This window comes from Anser brachyrhynchus (assembly GCF_964034855.1).
Source record: "Anser brachyrhynchus genome assembly, chromosome: 21".
NCBI classification, from domain to species: Eukaryota; Metazoa; Chordata; class Aves; order Anseriformes; family Anatidae; genus Anser; species Anser brachyrhynchus.
In genome coordinates, this window is record NC_137714.1 from 7,633,716 (window position 1) to 7,650,961 (window position 17,246).

General features: G+C 40.9%; 1 protein-coding gene across 13 annotated transcripts in view; it reads left to right on the forward strand.

Moving 5' to 3' along the window:
- The window catches only part of PLCH2 (phospholipase C eta 2), an 85,485-nt gene that overhangs the window by 3,050 nt on the left and 65,189 nt on the right, over positions 1–17,246 (forward strand). For 5 of the 13 annotated variants that reach the window (XM_080564431.1, XM_080564418.1, XM_080564425.1 and 2 more), the window contains 2 exons: positions 265–11,792; positions 12,601–13,073. In XM_080564431.1, coding sequence (XP_080420557.1) covers positions 12,965–13,073 — 109 coding nt within the window. In that variant the 5' untranslated portion in view covers positions 265–11,792; positions 12,601–12,964. Of the gene's footprint in view, positions 1–264; positions 11,793–11,824; positions 12,053–12,600; positions 13,074–17,246 lie in introns of those variants that run through there. The other 8 variants (XM_080564419.1, XM_080564424.1, XM_080564426.1 and 5 more) reach the window with 8 other exon arrangements.

Genomic DNA, 17,246 nt, shown 5'->3' on the forward strand with positions numbered 1-17,246 from the left:
AGGAAACTGCCATATCTCTTACAATTTATCTGCTGTGTTTGAGTTAAGCTTTTGCAAGATAGAAATTTCTGTGCAGATTTCATTTTTGTTGCATGCTTCTCTGCTGTTCCTTATAACAGACCTGATAAAGGGAGTGACTTGCTTTACTGACATTAACACAAGGAAGTCCAAAATGTAAAACAAACTTGGTGCACAGTAATGATTAACTTGCCCTCCCACATGATGCTTGTCTGTGCATTATTAAATATGGTTTTGCCTCTACAGACCTGTTAGTATAGAAGAGGTTTGGAGTGCAACTTTCAAACGGCAATAAGCAGATGTTTCAGCTTCCAACCTGAAGAACAGGTTCTGCAGATATAAAAGCAGCTAAGTGTCTGTTCAAGATTGTTACCACCCTCTGCCTTCTTTTGCCTCCTCCCACTTTGAACTTGTTACCCTGGAGCTGAACTGTTTGAATAAGGACTGTAAGAGCTGCTTTGTGATCAGTTAGCTGAGAGCCCTCAGCATGTAGAATGCAGGGGAGGAGCCTTCACCCTCAGATTTTGCAGTTCCCTCCTCTCTACTTTTTTTTGTTATGCTTATGAAGGTTTGGATGTACTGTGTGAAGAAGCTGGGACAGATTGACTGCACTGTCCAGAGAGAAGAGGCAAAGGTTTGTGTTTTTTTTGGTTTGTTTCATTTTAATTTGCTACTTTCTGTATCAGGAATAGTTCTGGTGTACTTTCAATGGTTCTGCTCACTCTTAGAAGTTAGCTGCAAATTTTATAATACGCTACCACAGGAACGTATATAGCTTTATGATGGCAACAGCGTTTGCTGCTTCTTTTGCTTTCCTCTATTTTAAGGGAGAGAAAGAATAGAAAGAACACGATGTCTAGTACTTGTTTGATTTTGGTCATGCGCTCTCCTGTTCACAAAAATGTGTAGGACCTTAGAATGCTGTTTGCCCTAAATTTATGGATTTTTCAGAGCTTGTAGGGATGAAAGGTATTGCACTTGTAATTGACAGTTTAGCCTTTTCTAACTGGCAGCTGCATGCTTCAGCACAAGAGACTAGGGCATTCATTCTGAAATGATAACTTGCGCTTTTACCGGTATACTGAGCCAAAAGTAAAACTGACTTGGATGAGAGAAGTTTATTGTAAAATAAACTTTAGATATTTAAATAAAATACCGGTTAAAAGTAAGTAATATATCCTGTCTGATTCCATGACTGAGCAGTTAGTAATTCTTGACTTGGAAAGGCACACATGACCTTTCAAAAGGGTAGGCATGGTTTGGATTATTTTTGTCATTGATTTGGGCTATGGATGAGGAATTTTCAGTTCTTTTCTGGCATAAAAATGTAGGTTAGGATTGCAGAGATATGGGCAATAATAAGGATGGCCAAACTGCTAGTGATGTGCATGCTGTAAATGCCTCAGGCTCCAGAGTTTAGATGTAGATCTTAAGCATACCTGAAATCCTCAGGGCAAGAAGTTCTAGAAACCTGTTTTGTTTCATGGTAGAGGTAGGTTCCATTGCTAAATAATAAAATAGAAGGAGAGTAAGATTCACAGCCTGCTTTGGAAAGCTTGGGCTAAGAAATAAATGCTGTCTTCATAATGTAGCTCAAAGTGAAGTTGTCTATTGTTTAAAATAAAGTGGTCAAAGTTTTGTCTATTAAGAGATTTTCTGTTCTTACTGAGGGGGGAAAAATGTTAGCTGTGGAGGTTTTTTTTTGCCTATTAAGATTAGGTACGAAGGAACTGTTCATTCCAAATGAAGGACGGATGGGTTGTGAGGGAAGGTCAGCGACTACTGATGAGATATACTGGTTATCTAATTGCAGGCAAGATTATACGTATCCCAGTTATTGCATCCTCACCAAAACTGCATTGTAATAACCTCAGTACCAGCGTGTGAAGAGCAGATGAAGAAATGCCACCTCATCCGTGAGCTCCTCAGGAGGTGGACTACTGGTGTTAGGTCGGCTGCTGCTGGGTGCTGAGGGCTGTCAGTGTAGACTGGAGACCATGAGCAGATGCAGGTAGATCTGACAAGACAGAGCAGTTAACAGTGGGCTTTTGTGTTTCATTTCGTAAGCAAACCTCCTGGAGATCCTCACCTAATGGAACCACAAGACTTTTAGGACTGCAGACTACAAAGCTTGTTTATTAACTCATGCCTTGTCACTGGTAAATGCAACTTACTAATGGAACGTCTTGCCTGTGAATTTGTGTAAAACTGTTAAATTCATGCCCTAGAGACCACTGCATAGTTTTCAGTTATTCCTTGCTTTTTTTTTATTTATGTTCTGGCTTTGTAAATGCGATTAAAAACTCTCTAGTGTATGGCCAGCCTCTTTTTACATGATCTGAAAAGGCTTTTGTTTTCTTATGGGGCATTCACCATTTCTGTAGATGAGGCTGAATTAAAAACTACTCTATCCTTACCCTGAATTGTTTAAGAGAGCATCTAAGTGAATGTTGCTGCAGGAAGTCCTTCCTCCTGTGGGAGCTCATTGATAACATTAAGAAATTGTGAAAAGCTGCAGGAGACTGAAATTCTTCTTTTAAAGAGTCTTTACTCTTGGTTAGGGATGAAGGATGCAGAGCGTATGCTTCTTTGTAAGTTCTGTGCTCAGTTTCAGAACACCAGAAAGGTACTTTTCTTACAGCTGGGTATAATCACACTGTTTGCTGCAGTATTGACTCTGTTTTTAAAGTAAGATATACAGAATGCATTCCTAAATCTAATGCAAAGGGGCCAACTTCTTTGTGAACATCACTGGAATTTGTTCCTGTTAGTCCTGTTAATTAATCCAGAGCTGAGAAAATGACTGTCTAAGTACATTTGAGTGGGTAATAGGATGAGGCTGAAGAGATTTTCAGTAAGAGTCTCTCAGTAAGGATCATCTGAATTTACTGCAACTCATTTGTCATGCTCCAAGACGCGTGGCAGATTAACATGGAGCCAGATAACTGAATGGAAAAACTCCTTAGGGATCCGCTTGGGTAGGGTTTGATTTCTTCTAAGCAGGCTTTTTGGGTAGCTGAATTTGTTTTGTATTTTTCCTGAAAGATTATTTGGGGTTTGAACTCTGTTCTAACCTCATCAGCCTATAAACACCCTCTCAATTGAGAGAAGTGCAGTAACGTGCAGCAGGGCATGTGGTGCATTAGTGGACAGCACAGGGCAAGTTTTCTGCTTGGTTGTAGTTACAAGCTCAGAACAGCTGAGTTCTAAGAGGCAGACAACACAACAACCTTTGGGTTGTCACCTGGTCTTGGTAACAGCTTTCTAATGTATTTTCATGTGTTTTAAAATTGTGATCCGAGTTGAACAGCACTCCTTTGCCCAATGAAGAAAGTAATTTAAATCAGATTTCGTAATTCAGAGAAGTTGTGTTCCAGGGTCTGATTCTCTGTTATCTTGCACTATGTGACAGTGCAGCTGGAATGTAGAGGAAAAATTTTAATACATGGTATGGTGGTTTGTACTGGTGGATATAATAATGCTGGTTCTCCAAGTTCTACTACTTGATAGTGAACAAAACTGTTTGTGAATTAGTTTCACATGGAAAATTATTAGATCAAAGTATTATAGGAAGAGAAGCTGGTGGAATGGAATACAAAAATTTGAATTTATTTTTTTAGACTCTGTCTGCCTTCATTTCCTTTATCAGCTTTGTTCTGTAAGCTGTCCAAGACCGTGGTTTTGGGGTTTTTCCTTTTTTTTCTTTGTAGTTTCAAAGTCATGCATTTTTATCCTCAGCTTCATGTGTGTGGTTGGGGGAGATGTATGCAACTATATGGGGGGGACTGTTTATAAAGAATGAAGAAATATGTATGTAGGTGTGTGAAGCTAGAAGTATTTCAGCAACAAATGAAACTTTCTTGAAAAGAAAGGGCCCGCATTGCTGTAGCTGGAAGGCAGTGGCAATTTTACATAGAAAATTATGGCAGTAATTAACATATGAATACACAAATTACCTTAAAGGAAAGAAACTTTCTGGGATATGCAAAATTGAATCAAAGATGGATCTTTTTTTTTCTTTTTTTACAGTTGATTGGATGTGGCTAGATGATTTCCATCCAAGGCATTTATTACTGCTTCTCTGATGGAAATAAAAATGTCTGTTTTACTTGTAATGATTCAAAGAGGTTTATTGGAATAGCACTCACCTACTTTTTCCAAGCATCCTTATTTTTATCAAGCCATCTAACAATACAAAAAATAGCCTAAATTCTAATTTCATCCATTGTTCCTGTTTCTAAAGGAAATGATTGAAGTCTGGAAGCTTGTTATAGTGCGTTATAGGTGGGAACAGTTCTTTCTATAGTCAAGGTAGACCTAATAAATAGCTATGTGGGGAAGTGGAGAACCCTTTTTATAAAGTGTAGGATCATCTGATGCGAAGTCCACGTCACTGCTTAGAACCCAGACCTTAAATCTGTAGGGAATTTCCAACCCTTTTATGCATCGTGTAATCTGTCTGTTCTGTTGGGGTGGAGCACTTGCCTTCAGCACATGCAAGTGTAGTGAAGGCATTGGATAGCTACATGGAAAACGGCAGGCTGTGACAAATCTTTACGCATGCTTAGACAAAGTTCTGACTTCCTTTTCTGTCGGGTGTCTGTACGCCGCTATCGGGCAGCCTGCACGAGCGTTCGCAGGCGTTATTTTGAGCGCAGACATCCAAACGATCAGGGCTAATGCTTCACGACAGTTTTTAGGTTCTTGGTTTCTGTTGTGCTGCAGGAGGCGTAATGGCTCACGGAAGAGCAGTGGTAGCTGAAGTCCATGCTTGATTCTTTTCTTTTCTTTTTTTCCAGATAGAAATTGAGCCAGAATGTTGAAGTTTTCACTTGAGAGATTGATTTTTGTATGCCTGCTTCTGAGCTGGCCCTGCATTCTTTTGTTTGTCACAGCCTCACCTGTTTCCATTTAATAAAAAAACAGCTCCTGGAGAATCTTCTGACATCTTCATAGCTGTCATGGAGCTCTGGACTGCCTCAGAAATTAAGAGGGAAATCAGGTGGGAAGGTGAAGGAGCTTTACATGTTAATGATCCTGGGAGAGTGCAGAAACCGTGCAGTTCCCATCTCTTCCAGGTGGCGTTTGCCAAGGGCCCTTGCACAGAAACTTGCAGTACCACTTTTTGTGTTGAATCTGAAGTTAAGAGGATGTGCCCTCCTTGCAGGACTAGTTACTATAAAATCACTTAAAAGAAGCTCCTGCCCCCCTCCTCTCCTTCAGCCCCCACCCCATACCATGCACGCTCCACAAGCTTGTTCTTCCAGAATTTCCTAGTGTCCTCCCGCAGTAGCAAAATCAAGTGTAGGAAGACAGTGTGTAGATGCTAGAACATATTTTCTAGATGTTTTCTCTGTCTTTAACTGAAGGCATGCAACTTATTTAAAAAAAAAAATAGCAAGGAATGGAGTCTGACCAACCAGTGGAAGGCTACAGTGGAGCATGTAACTGAGGTACCTCGAAGATGAAGCCCTAGAGCCTGCAGAGGTGGAGAGTGAAAAACACAGGACTCTGAACTCTGGAAACGTGTTAAATGCTGGTATTGTTTAGTGGGGTTGGTGCAAGAACTGAATGAAATATATTCTACTTGATTTGGTGTGTCAGGGATGTGACTGCACCGGACTCTATAAGGGTAGCTGGCTAAGAGTGGAGCTGTGCCAGATACTGAACAGAAAGCATAAACCAGGTTGTCGGGTGGCTGAGATGGCCAGAAAGGCTTGTGTAAGCTCCTCTGGCTTTGGAGTGAGTCTTTGGTAGAGATGGGGTTTGCCAGTTGTTGTAATGCCCACTTGGAAATCACTTAGTGGACTGGGCGCTGTTGGCTTTGGATGAGATTGTGGTCTGTGACTGGTTTGGGGGCATCCTTAGTTAAATCACTCAATAGTTTTGTGTCTTCTGCAGCGTACAGGATCCTACCCCCTTTCTTTCTTCCTATTCTATGAATTCAGAGAGATACTGAGTGAGACAAGAGGTGACTGATGTATGTTATTTATTGACTAACACAGTACTAAAGTCCAGGAAAAGGTTGTGAGCAAAGCAGAGCTGCCCTTTGACATGTATTTGATTAGGACCTAAAGGCATATTACATTGTGGCAAGTTCATTAGTCAGTGTTTGTGTGTGTCACTGCCCTGTAGTTCTCAAAGTGGAAATGGATCCAGTGGTTCCTAGGCCCCTTCCTGCTAATGGGGAGTGAAATTCTTTAATGAAAGAAAGAAATTTGGATGTTTGGGGAGGGGGGGAGGCCTTCCCTTTGAGCTGCCAAGTGTGAGCATGTTTTTCTTGTTTGCAGCATACAAATCTAGCAGTCACTTTCACCAGCTCAATTTCTGTCTTATAGTAGGGTGGTGCAAAGAAAGACCTGCTTGAAAAGAGCCCATGCTTTTGATTCTGTTTGGGTTCCTTACTTTGATGAATGAAAATGTTGTTGACTGTGCAAATCTGATGGAACCCTTTGCCCAGCCTTACATCCAAGATGAAGACTTACTGAACTTCTGTAAATGTCTGAAAGATCGTCTTTATAGATGATGGCATTAGGAGAACGCACACAGAACAATATTTTATCAGTATTTTATAAGTACATTTAATATATGTACTGAAAGATGGATGGAATCACCTTTGCTTTCAGTCAGTTTGATATCATAATTTCACTAGCAGTAGTTACCATAAATTGTTACTTTTTGCTTCTCCAGTTAACCAAATGTATTTATTTTATTATTTCCTGTCCTCCTCTCTCACCACCCTTCTGCTGCTTAGGGTTTGTATCCAGTCCTACTAAGCACCCTCAGGAGAAAGCTGAACAGTCACACAGACTTGCAAAAGGAAAACATGTATCACTACCTCCTTTTTACCTCCTCCAGCATGAGTTGCTCCATAATATCTACAAGGTGGATCACTACGGCAATAAACTTGTGTACAGAGCTGAAGGAGTTTGATTAAAGGTCACATGCGCTGTTCTTTAAAGAAACTCCTTTCTTTTTAGATGAAGTTTTACAGTATTTTTTGTAGGGCTTCTGGAAAGTGGCCAGGACTGCTAACATAATTAGGAGGATTAAGATTATCAGTATTATAAATCTCTTGAATACAAATGGCATCAGAGCCCATAATCTGTTTCTCTTCTTTTAATGTGACTCACAAATTCCCAAGTGCAGCAAAAGCTTAGTCGTCCCAGCAGGAGTCACTTCCTGCCCGTCTCCTAACAAGGAGATCTTCCTCTCCCCAATCCTTCTCCAAGGCTTTTTTGTCCTTTGCGGTATATAGTGTGAAACTTGCTGCTTCAAAGTACTCGTGAGCCAAGCTATTGGATGAGATTGAGATCCTTGTTAATTAGTTCTTTGGTCTATAATAAAAATTTTCAGTTCTCCCTTGCTAATATGAAATGCAGATGTTCCTTAGGACAGAATAGGTTGCCGTGTGCTGTTTCCATTGCCTTTTCCAATAGGTTTGGGAACTGGCTAGTGACAAGTAAAGCCTATAAGACAGTTTTTTGGCAGCTCTGGATAAATAGGTAAGATTACAAATTAGTCTGCCCTCTACATATCTTCTTAGAGAATTTGTTTCAATTTTAAGTTTAGCTTTGTAAAGTAAATGCTCAGGTCATATGACACAGTCAATATAAGCCTAGAATAAATATCCTTTGGTTTTAATAATGTCTCCTTACTTGCATAAGGAATATGCAGTTACATCATTCAGCAAAAATGCTGGGCTCTCCTGCATATGCAGCTCTAATTCAAGCTTTAAGGAGGAAAAACAGCTGACAAATGTTAAGTGTTCCTTTTAAGTAGGATGACGGTGTTTTGGGTATAAGGTGAGTTCATCCGGCTGCCAGGAAGATGTTCCAGTGTCCTTTTTTCTCGATGGCCTTTTCTTTGCTCCCCCTTATATTTTTAACTGTTTTGTTTTTGCCAGAGAGCTCTATCTGATGCCAGTTTGTTCTGTGCATGCTCTGTCCCTTGCGAAAAAGAATGGTGTATCACACCCTAAGGTGTGGGCTTACCCCCTTGTTCCATAGTACTGAAACAGACTTCTTTCCTTTTGCAGTTGCTTTGGATGTGAAGTAACTTGCCTGGGCGTGCAAGTTATCTCGAGTGGAATTGCCCAGTGAATGGAATTGCATTCTTTAAGATGAACAGCATTTCTTAGTGAACTGCTGTAGAGTTGAAAAGCAAACCCCAAGCATCGGATTTTAATGTTTCATTTTTTCTCCCGTCTGATAACATATTTTGGTCTTCTATCTTTTGATCTGCTTCCTGATAAAACTATTCAGGTCGAATCGATGACTTAGTTTTTCCGTGTTTCATCATCAGCATTGGTGCATCTGGTCGGGAGGACATTAGAGCTCATCTGAATTCTGGGGGGTGTCGCACGATGCCTTTCTGAGCAGCAAAACATGTCTTTGGAGCTGGAACCTTAAATATTACAGTGATAGGAAAATGGCTAAAGGATTGTTCATGGCATATACAGTTGTGTTTATTTTATTGTCTCCAAGTGCTATCTCTCCTGCCTCTGGGCTGAAGTCCTGTTGTCTAGGGGAATATGGAATCTGACACAGTACTTTGGTAGAGCTCTTAAACTGAGTTGTCAGTTTCAGTCTTGTTCATGCACCCTGACCAGATGCAATGGATCTCTCTGGGCTGTTTCAGGGACCAGAGTGTTTCCTAGTATAACGGAGAAGAAACGTTCTCAGAGAATGTGACTGGTGCTTTTCATCAGATGATTGTCACCAGAAGTTTTCCTAAGAAGCCAACTGACAGTTTCTCCTTTACCTTCATAGAAAGTTTGGCCCAAGAATCTTGTTTTGAGATACCAGGTTGCCTCCTGTTGCATTTATTAAGGATGAATTACGTGCCTAGGGCTTCCTAGAATTTATGGGAACATTCAGTTTGCTGTTTTGGGAGGAGGGAGCTGGGTTTTTTCTTTTTTAAAAAAAAGAAAGGACAGATATGCTGAAGACACATAGGGAAAAAGTCTCAGAGGACCTGGACAGAAGCTTTAGAAGGTGGGACTGAGTAAAGAAAACATCTTTTGCATGAAAGCAAGACATGTAGAGATCAGCTGAGTCACAAAAGTTTCACTTCCAAATCAGAGGAGAGCAAAGAATGTGAATTTGACATGAGTCAAGACATTAAAATACCCAGAAAGCCACATCCTCGTAAATGTGAAGTATTGTGGAGTGATTGCTTTCATTGAAATGATGTCAGTATATACCAGCACGAACGTCTGTGCCCGTTAAATCTTCCTCACTCGTGGATGTACATTTTGGTGTGTAGTGAGTCACAGTGATTGAACTTCCTGCACAGGAGATGACCTCTCAAATAACCCCTGAAGAAAGAGGTGAGAGCCTGGCAAAATAACCACCAACCAGTTAAGCTTTCCGAAAAGGAAGCCTATAGATCTTGTCTGTGTTACAGCAGCTTCATCTGGCCGACCAGCTGTGGCTTCCCTGCTGAATCCCAAGGTTAAAGAGGTGGTGTGGATGCACCAGGATGGGTGCTTTCAGAAATGCAATTGGGTGCTGCATGGGCCTTTTCAGGGAACACTTCAGTGTGTTCACTGCTGATTTAACTCCTGAGATACCTCGTAATGTCAGGTTTTGGTTCTGTCTTGAAGTTCTAAAGACTTCTTAGGTCTTTTCTGATTCACTGTAAATCAGGGCCAGGTGAAGTGAAAGCAATCTACAGAACAAATGCACATTTATCTATCTTACTATAGCTACTTCACTTCCTCCCTGTGTTTGACCAACCTTTCTTGATGCTATGCATTTTGTAACGCTCAGGAAATTTGGAAGATGCTATTTGAGCAGGATGGGTAAGTTAGATAAGGAACATCTGTCACCTTCCAAAACCAAAGCTAGGTGTAAGAAGCAGCTACAGGAGAGAGTGAGCAAGGCAGGATCACATGTTAAGACCTTTCCTCAGCTAAGCTCTGTCTCAGCACATTTTCTGTCTTCAGCGAAAGTTTATGCGAGTGCAAAGTATAAACAATGTATGGGAATAGCAGCCGCAGCAAATATAATAACAAAGGTTTAGTCTTAAGCAAGCGTTGCTCGCTATCAGAGAACAACTGCTTTATTGTTATAGCATTTGTATGCTTTAATGACATCACTGCTGGATAAGATGGTGCCGTTAAAGCAGTCTGATAACTGTGCTTTGTTAGCTTTCGGACATTTGAGATTTCAACAGAAGCCATTAACAGAATATATTTCTCTTGAATTTTAATCCCTATAAGGGCCTGGTGGTTATAGGATCATTAATTCTTATGATGAGTGTTCTATGCTATTTCTACTTCAAGTAATAAATTGATTTCAGTTCCTAGAATAATTCAGGTGTGAGGGGACCTCAGGAGGTAGGCTGTCTAGGACAAGCTTCTGCTTAAAGTAGGATCAGCACTGAACGCAGAGCAGGCTTTCACTTCAGGTGAGGAGCCTGACTTTTGCTAAATTGTTTGCACAACTGAATATTGAGTTTCAGACCTGTGTTTGCAGATATTTCCTAATCACTGACAGAAGTGGCACAGAGCAGACACAGAAATAACAGATATGCAGTGACTGTTTTCTGGCTGCGTAGGGTTTTGTTTGGTTTAACGTTGCTGTAATGCTGTTTGTGTGTATAAAAAGCAGTGCAATTCTCTTGCTGAGGTTCGTTATATTCTTTAACGTGTCCTAACTGAACACAGGCCACTGTGCCATTCCTATTATACTCATTGTAGAAGTTAGATATAGTACACAAAAAAACATTTATTTATTTTTTAAACAGATCAATAAGAATTGAAAGAAACGGTTCTAATTTCATGAAAACCTCCCCAAATGAATTACAGCAAGAGACACGCCCCCAGTGATAAGGTGTCTTGCCATGGAGGAGTTACAAATGCTCACTTTTTTCCTGCACTGGGATCAATTAATCCGATAAGCCAAAGAATTGCAGCTGGACTTCAAAAAGTATCAGAATAACAAATGTGCCTATGTAAAGGGTCTAGTGTAAAGTATACACAGGAGAGAAAAGCTTAGAATGAGCCTTGGCAAATCAGCTCTCTGTGTATATGTAAATATATTTTTGGTATTCATTTAAGGATTTAACTTAAAATATTCACATTGGGATGCACAAAGAAATGCATGAAATGTTTTTTTCAGTTTACAGCAGAATGTTCTGGATTCTTTTAACTACACACAGACAATGAGGAAGGGATACAACTGAAGACAGATGACATGGACAAGGATGTTTATTTTGGGGGCACGGAATATCTATTACATCTCCCCCTGCGACCCAGTTGGTTTGTGGAATCCATTCTCAGTGTTACTTTGGTTTTGGTTTCCGGCTGTGCTTTGTAGCTAATATATTCTTCATCAAATGAATTTCACCCACTTATATGCCTAAAATTATTTCAGAGCCACAGGATACCCGTTAAGATACTCCCCATGTAAATGTGGAAACAAGTGATTTTAGTGATAGTGGATTTCCACAGGGTTAATATTGCTAATCGCTGCTGTCCCATATACGAAGTTGCTGTGCGTTTGGCTCGGTGTGTGGGTATTACTTCACTGACTGACAGGCTCCCTCTCAAAAGAGGAGATTCTGACAAGATAGAGAATGGGGAAGGTGGAGCTTGGTGAAAAGACAGTCCTAGAGAGGAAATGACTTCCCAAAGCAGCTGCATGAGGGGCCAAGGAGAAGAAGAGAGGTACAACTCTCAGCTGGCAGGTGCTGTAACGGGGACATCGCTTTGGGCATCTTTTCCTGCAAAGCTCCCCCCTCACCTTCTCCCCCTGTTTCTACTTACTGTAAGTTACTAGTGATGCCTCACTGCCCTCTCTCTTCTAAAGTAACGTCAAACTGGATCTGTGCTTTCACAACAAAACATGTTAGGGCAATGTTTCAGAGCTCAACTGGTAATTACACACTGAAGGAGACTCCCATAGATTCAAACAGTTACCGGCATAAGGAAGGATCCCAGGTTTGTGCCTTGTGTGATTGCTCTTGGTGGAGGGAGTCTTTGACCTCCTTTCTCCGAGGAAGTTACTGATCTGAACGTTTTGGAAAGGTGAGTCCTCTGTAGCCAGTGGGCGAGAGAGAATTAGGTGGGAAAAGGGAAGATGGATGCCAGACGACTGAAGAGGTACAAGTATGGAGGCAGTTGACAGCGTGTAAGAGCGGAAAAGAGCTGTTAAGGGTAAGAGACGGAGCTGAATGAAGAAGCCAGCATCACAGCAAAGAGCTCACAAAGCTGTGCTTTGGGAGTTTAGCTGAAACTTTCCCTTATTCTAGAAAATGTCTGAATTAAGTATGTGTGTGTATGTATATATTATCTGCATGTATATATGTGTAAATACGTGTGTGTATAATTAAACCCAGCAGGAGTAATTTGATTTCTGGAGCAGTTACTGCAACAGCGTAATTTTGTCTGATTATAGGAAGTACCAGGGTGAGGGAAAGAGGAGTCAGTGCTTCTCTTGTGCAAGGAGCTATCTGGTTATAAGCAGCTATAAACAGGTCGCTCCATTGTATGCAATCCAGCTATGTCTCTGTAGTAAATGTTATATAATGAAGAGTTAAAGCAACTTCCATTATTAAAAATCTTGTCTTCTCCAGGTCTGTGGCGTGCAAGAGATCCTGGGAAGAAACACAGAGTGCTTGTAATGCTCGTGCTGCTGGGAAGGGCTGTCACATCCATTCTACAAAGACCGAGCTGAGCGGTAGTTCTTTCTCCTCACTGTAACTTCTACTCATCAATGTGTGGAATATGTGTCAGCAGGATTAAACCAGGACAGTCTCCTGACGGTGGAATTCTAGATAAGGTACTTGCTGCGATTTCTTACCTAAGCCAACAACACCCTCTGAAATTTTTCATTTTTCTCCGATTTTTATTACTTGACTGAATCTTCCTGCAGACGTACGTTCTGAAATACTTTGACTTAGAGCAAGCACTGTTGCTAGGTTGCTCTGAAAGCTTGAGATGGCTCTGACTTCTCCAAAATCTGTATCAGAGGATTTAACACAAAGAGAACTCATGCTCCATAATGAAAGCTGTTTCCATTTCCTCTCTGCAAACGTCATCACAGTAGGTAAGTGAAAGGTTACAATTCTTTCACCTGATGGTTTGGTATAGAAAATGTTTTCTTTTATCCCAAATTTATTTTTTTGGTATTGACATTTCATATGGTACTTCTACATTTCCTTAAATATGTTTGAAGGAATTGTACTTGTAAATCAGGGGGCTGAATTAATTCCTCAATTCCTTTTTTACTGTGTAGCTCATGTGGTGAAGAGAATTTGGTTGAAGAGCCTAGAAACTGGCCTGGTTTGGATCTGTTCCAGTAGTGTCCAGGATTTGGTGGTATATATGAGACTACAAACACCTGACATAGTCTGGGAATTAAATGAAGTGATGCCAGAGGGCAGAAATTGTAGCAAGTTTAGATTAAAAAAAAAAAAAAAGGAATGTTGCCCTCTATAGTATAGATTTGTCTGAATCAGTCCTTTCGGTCTCACTTACACGTGGTCTGTGATGTTTCAGAGACAAGTGGAAGGACTTTATTTGTAGAATCACTAAACTTTTCCCATCACGCATTCTTGGAGTTGATGTCTTGCGTGATGGACTTTACACGTGCAGTCTTTGGAAAGTTAAAACTGCTTTGATTTGTTTGTCAGCGCAGTGCTGTGTTCGCCCATCAGTAGCAAACCCTCTAATATGCAGGAAAATTGAGGTACTTTGAAGTTGTAGTCCATCCATTTGCAGGCATGATTAGAACCCAGCTATTGTTAGGCTCAGTGTTTTAAGCTGACCCCTGGACTAACCCCCCGATCCCTGACCTCCTGTCTCCATTGAAAAGAGTTGTTTCCATGGTGATTTTCATGGATGGTGAAATTAATATCTGGTTTTGTAATATATTTTGCATGAAGGAATGAATTGCTTTTTCAGTGTTTGTAGGTAGGCTGCAAATTGTGCTATGAGCTCTTTTTGCTGCATGATAACAAAAAACAACTGTAATGTTACCAGTGTTTCCCAAGACATGCTAGGCAGCCTGGTAGCTTTGTGTAAATGGTTTATTCTTGAATAAATGATTGGAGTCCTTTTGAGATGCCAGTTTCCCAGCTCTTCAAGCGCTTCCATTCCAGACTAAAGGAAAATCGTCTTCTGCGGCTGTAAATTATAATGGTGTAGCAATAAACTGGGACCTGGCAAAACTCACAGGTAGATGGAAGGAGAGCTCTCCACTTGCTTACCAGATCTTCAAGCAATGTGGGTTTGTGTCAATAACGAACTGGCTCTGAATCATTGTCTGACTTGTGGCTTAAGCAGGATAGAAATTTTATGGGCAGTGTGTATATGATCTCTTCTCATCTGCAACTGATCCCTCACGATAGGGAATGTTTGAGGAAGCTATTGGGGTGAAGAATTCAGCAAGATTAAATAAAAGGAGTTGGACACTAATATGCATAGCAGCAATTAAGAGTGTTTATAACCAACAGTGATGAATTTTGGGAGGTATTTTTAAGCCTTGTGCTTTAGGGCTTAAGCCAGGAACCAGCAGAGATCAGGACTACTTCTAGCAGGAGGAAAGACATACACATTCTCAAATCTGATATTGCAAGTGTTATTCCCACAGATCTCTGAGGCATCTCATGTTGGTAATTAATATATAAAGATCCCAAATAGGAGAGTCCTTAGTTTGAAATCATATTCTTAAGAACAATGAATTTGAGAGGGAAGAGGACTGGGGGGAAAAGCACAATTTGTAAGAACTGGAGAACTTGGTCTATACAGCTTTGCTAGAGCAAATATTGGTTTCTGACTGCAGTCAGAAGGCAGTGAGGTATGCTGAGGCTTTTTCTGAGACAAAACAATTATTTTTCTTGTCTGAGTAATTTTCCTTAAGCAAGAAATTCTTGTAGTCCTGTAACTTCATTGAGAATACAGCATTAGCCTTTTCTGTGAATGACACTGGTGTAGTTGCTTATCAACTATTTCTGGCTTTCAACCAGGCTCCTTTATTCAGCAGCACCAGGTGCTCCTAAATATTTTATTCTTTAATCTTTAACAGATGAATTCCAGAGGGAACACTGAATGCTGGGAAAACAAGGGGGAATCGTCGTGGTAGAATGCAGCTCCGAAGGCCATAAGAACAAGGAGAACCCAAATTGTTTCTCAGAGCAAAACATTTGGGGCCAGATATTTTTAAAATGTAAATTAGCATCATAGGCCGAGACTGTCAAAACTGATCGCAGCTTTTGTTCCTTGATTCGAGCGCTTCTGGAAAATCCTCCTTGAATTGGATTGGGGGGGGAGATTTCTAGCGCCTCGGGTTGTGGCTCTGTGCCATGAAGCTGTCTGAGTTGAGCTGCGAGTTGCAGAGCTCAAAGAATAACTATTGTTGGCTGTTGGTCTTTTCTGAGTGTTGACAGCTTGCTCAGAGGAAAGAGTTCTTATCTTAGGAAGCTCTGGAGATTACAGATGTGATTTTGCACATCAGGTGTTGATTGGAGATTGAGTAGGAGGAAGGGAATTGTGTAACTGATGTCTGTGGCAGATGAATTTGTGCTATAGGAGGGTTCCAAAGAAGGAGGAGCTGGCTCATTGCATTGAAAATACAATAGATTTAGCCCAAGTCTTTAATTGCTACTTAATGTATTCAATTCAGGACTCATTTGCTTGAAATATGACTGTAGGCAGTAAAGGAGAACATGAAGTAGACAACACTTTTTTTAGCTGGGCTCTCAAAGGAACTAATTCCATCATTTTAGCCGAATTTCCAGCAATTGAGATCGATTTTGTCTTCTGCTGGCTTACTGTTTGAACTGCCATGTATAGTTTTTACTAGCACTAATGAGGTTGAATATATTTGTTTTGTATTAAAAATAGCTCGCCTGTGCAAATGCACCCCATAAGTGATTGCCCGCATATTAGTTCTTAGCTTTATCTTCTCGTATATTTGTGCTTCACCAAATTGGGCCCTTTCCTAAGAGGTGCTCTTTATAGCGGATGAATCTCTTGAAGAATACCTAAGGCCTGATCTTTAGTGTTCCACTGTAGTCTTTTGCATTCAGTTCATCTTCACGTGCTGACGAACTGCAAGATCGAAGCTTGCCTGCATGCTCTGGGGAAGGTTGCCCCAGTCCTGCTGTATTACAGTGCAAAAGACATAGAGCGAAATATTTACTGCAGCTTGTGTTACCTGCCTCTCATCTGCAGATCCCCCCAGCTGTAGTGACGTTTCTTTCTTCTCGCTCTTTCTCATAAATTGTTTTGCAAGGGGTGTGAAAGAGAATTGCGGAGACCGAGGTGAAGCAGGTGCGTCACATCGGAGTGCTTTCTGGCGGTGCCGCAGTGCGATGGCAGGTTCCAGTTATTACTGCAGCATGGAGACAGACTTCTAGGGAACTACTTTTGATTTGTAGGATGAATTGTTTTAGTGCCTCTCGAACAAGAACTGCCCGTTATATAAATCAGGACATAAAGCTCTGTCAGTGGGTATGTAGGACAAAGTGCAAAGGGATGGCAGAACTGGCTGGAGGGGGAGAAAGTCATCTTTGTGCCTGTGCAGCACTTCCAGCATTCCAGCGCGAGTGGGTCGGAACCCAACAAAAGCTGGGCTCCTGCTCAGGAATCTGAGCGTTGCAGACGTGCTCAGAACACCCACTGGAGTTTGGTTTCCTCTTATCTCCCTAAGTACCTCCGAAATGACTCAGTTTAAACGCTGTGTATTGCAGTGACAGCTCTTCTCTTCGCTTATTTCACTTTTGTATTAAAATAAATGCTAAACAGTGTATACAGAAGTGCTAATACTACTGTTGAACTGCTTGATTGAGTAGTCTCTGCTTTCAAAAATGACACTTCAGCTTTATCAAGCATATGTTTTCAAGGGTTGACGTTTCAGCTTTCTCATTTGAGTGAATATACCTGCAAGAAAGCTTGGGAAGGGTGGAGCTAGCAAGTGAGAATCCTGGTTGGTGTAAATCTGTGTGGAGGATGTGTGGTTAAATCCTCCTCAGCTACCTACAATCTACTTCGGTCAGTACTGATTAATCTTAGATGGCTTGAAACTTACCATTCGTCTGTGCTTTCCTGGTTTGTCTAATCACTTGAGACAAGAACAGTTCTCAAAACTTATTGCTTCTTTTGGAATCAGGACTCCCTTTGTGTAGGCTGTGTCTGGATGAGGAATGCATGGAGTGGAATGCATTTAACTTGTACATCATTTTGCTGTATAATAGTGATTCAAGATTATTACAGCGGC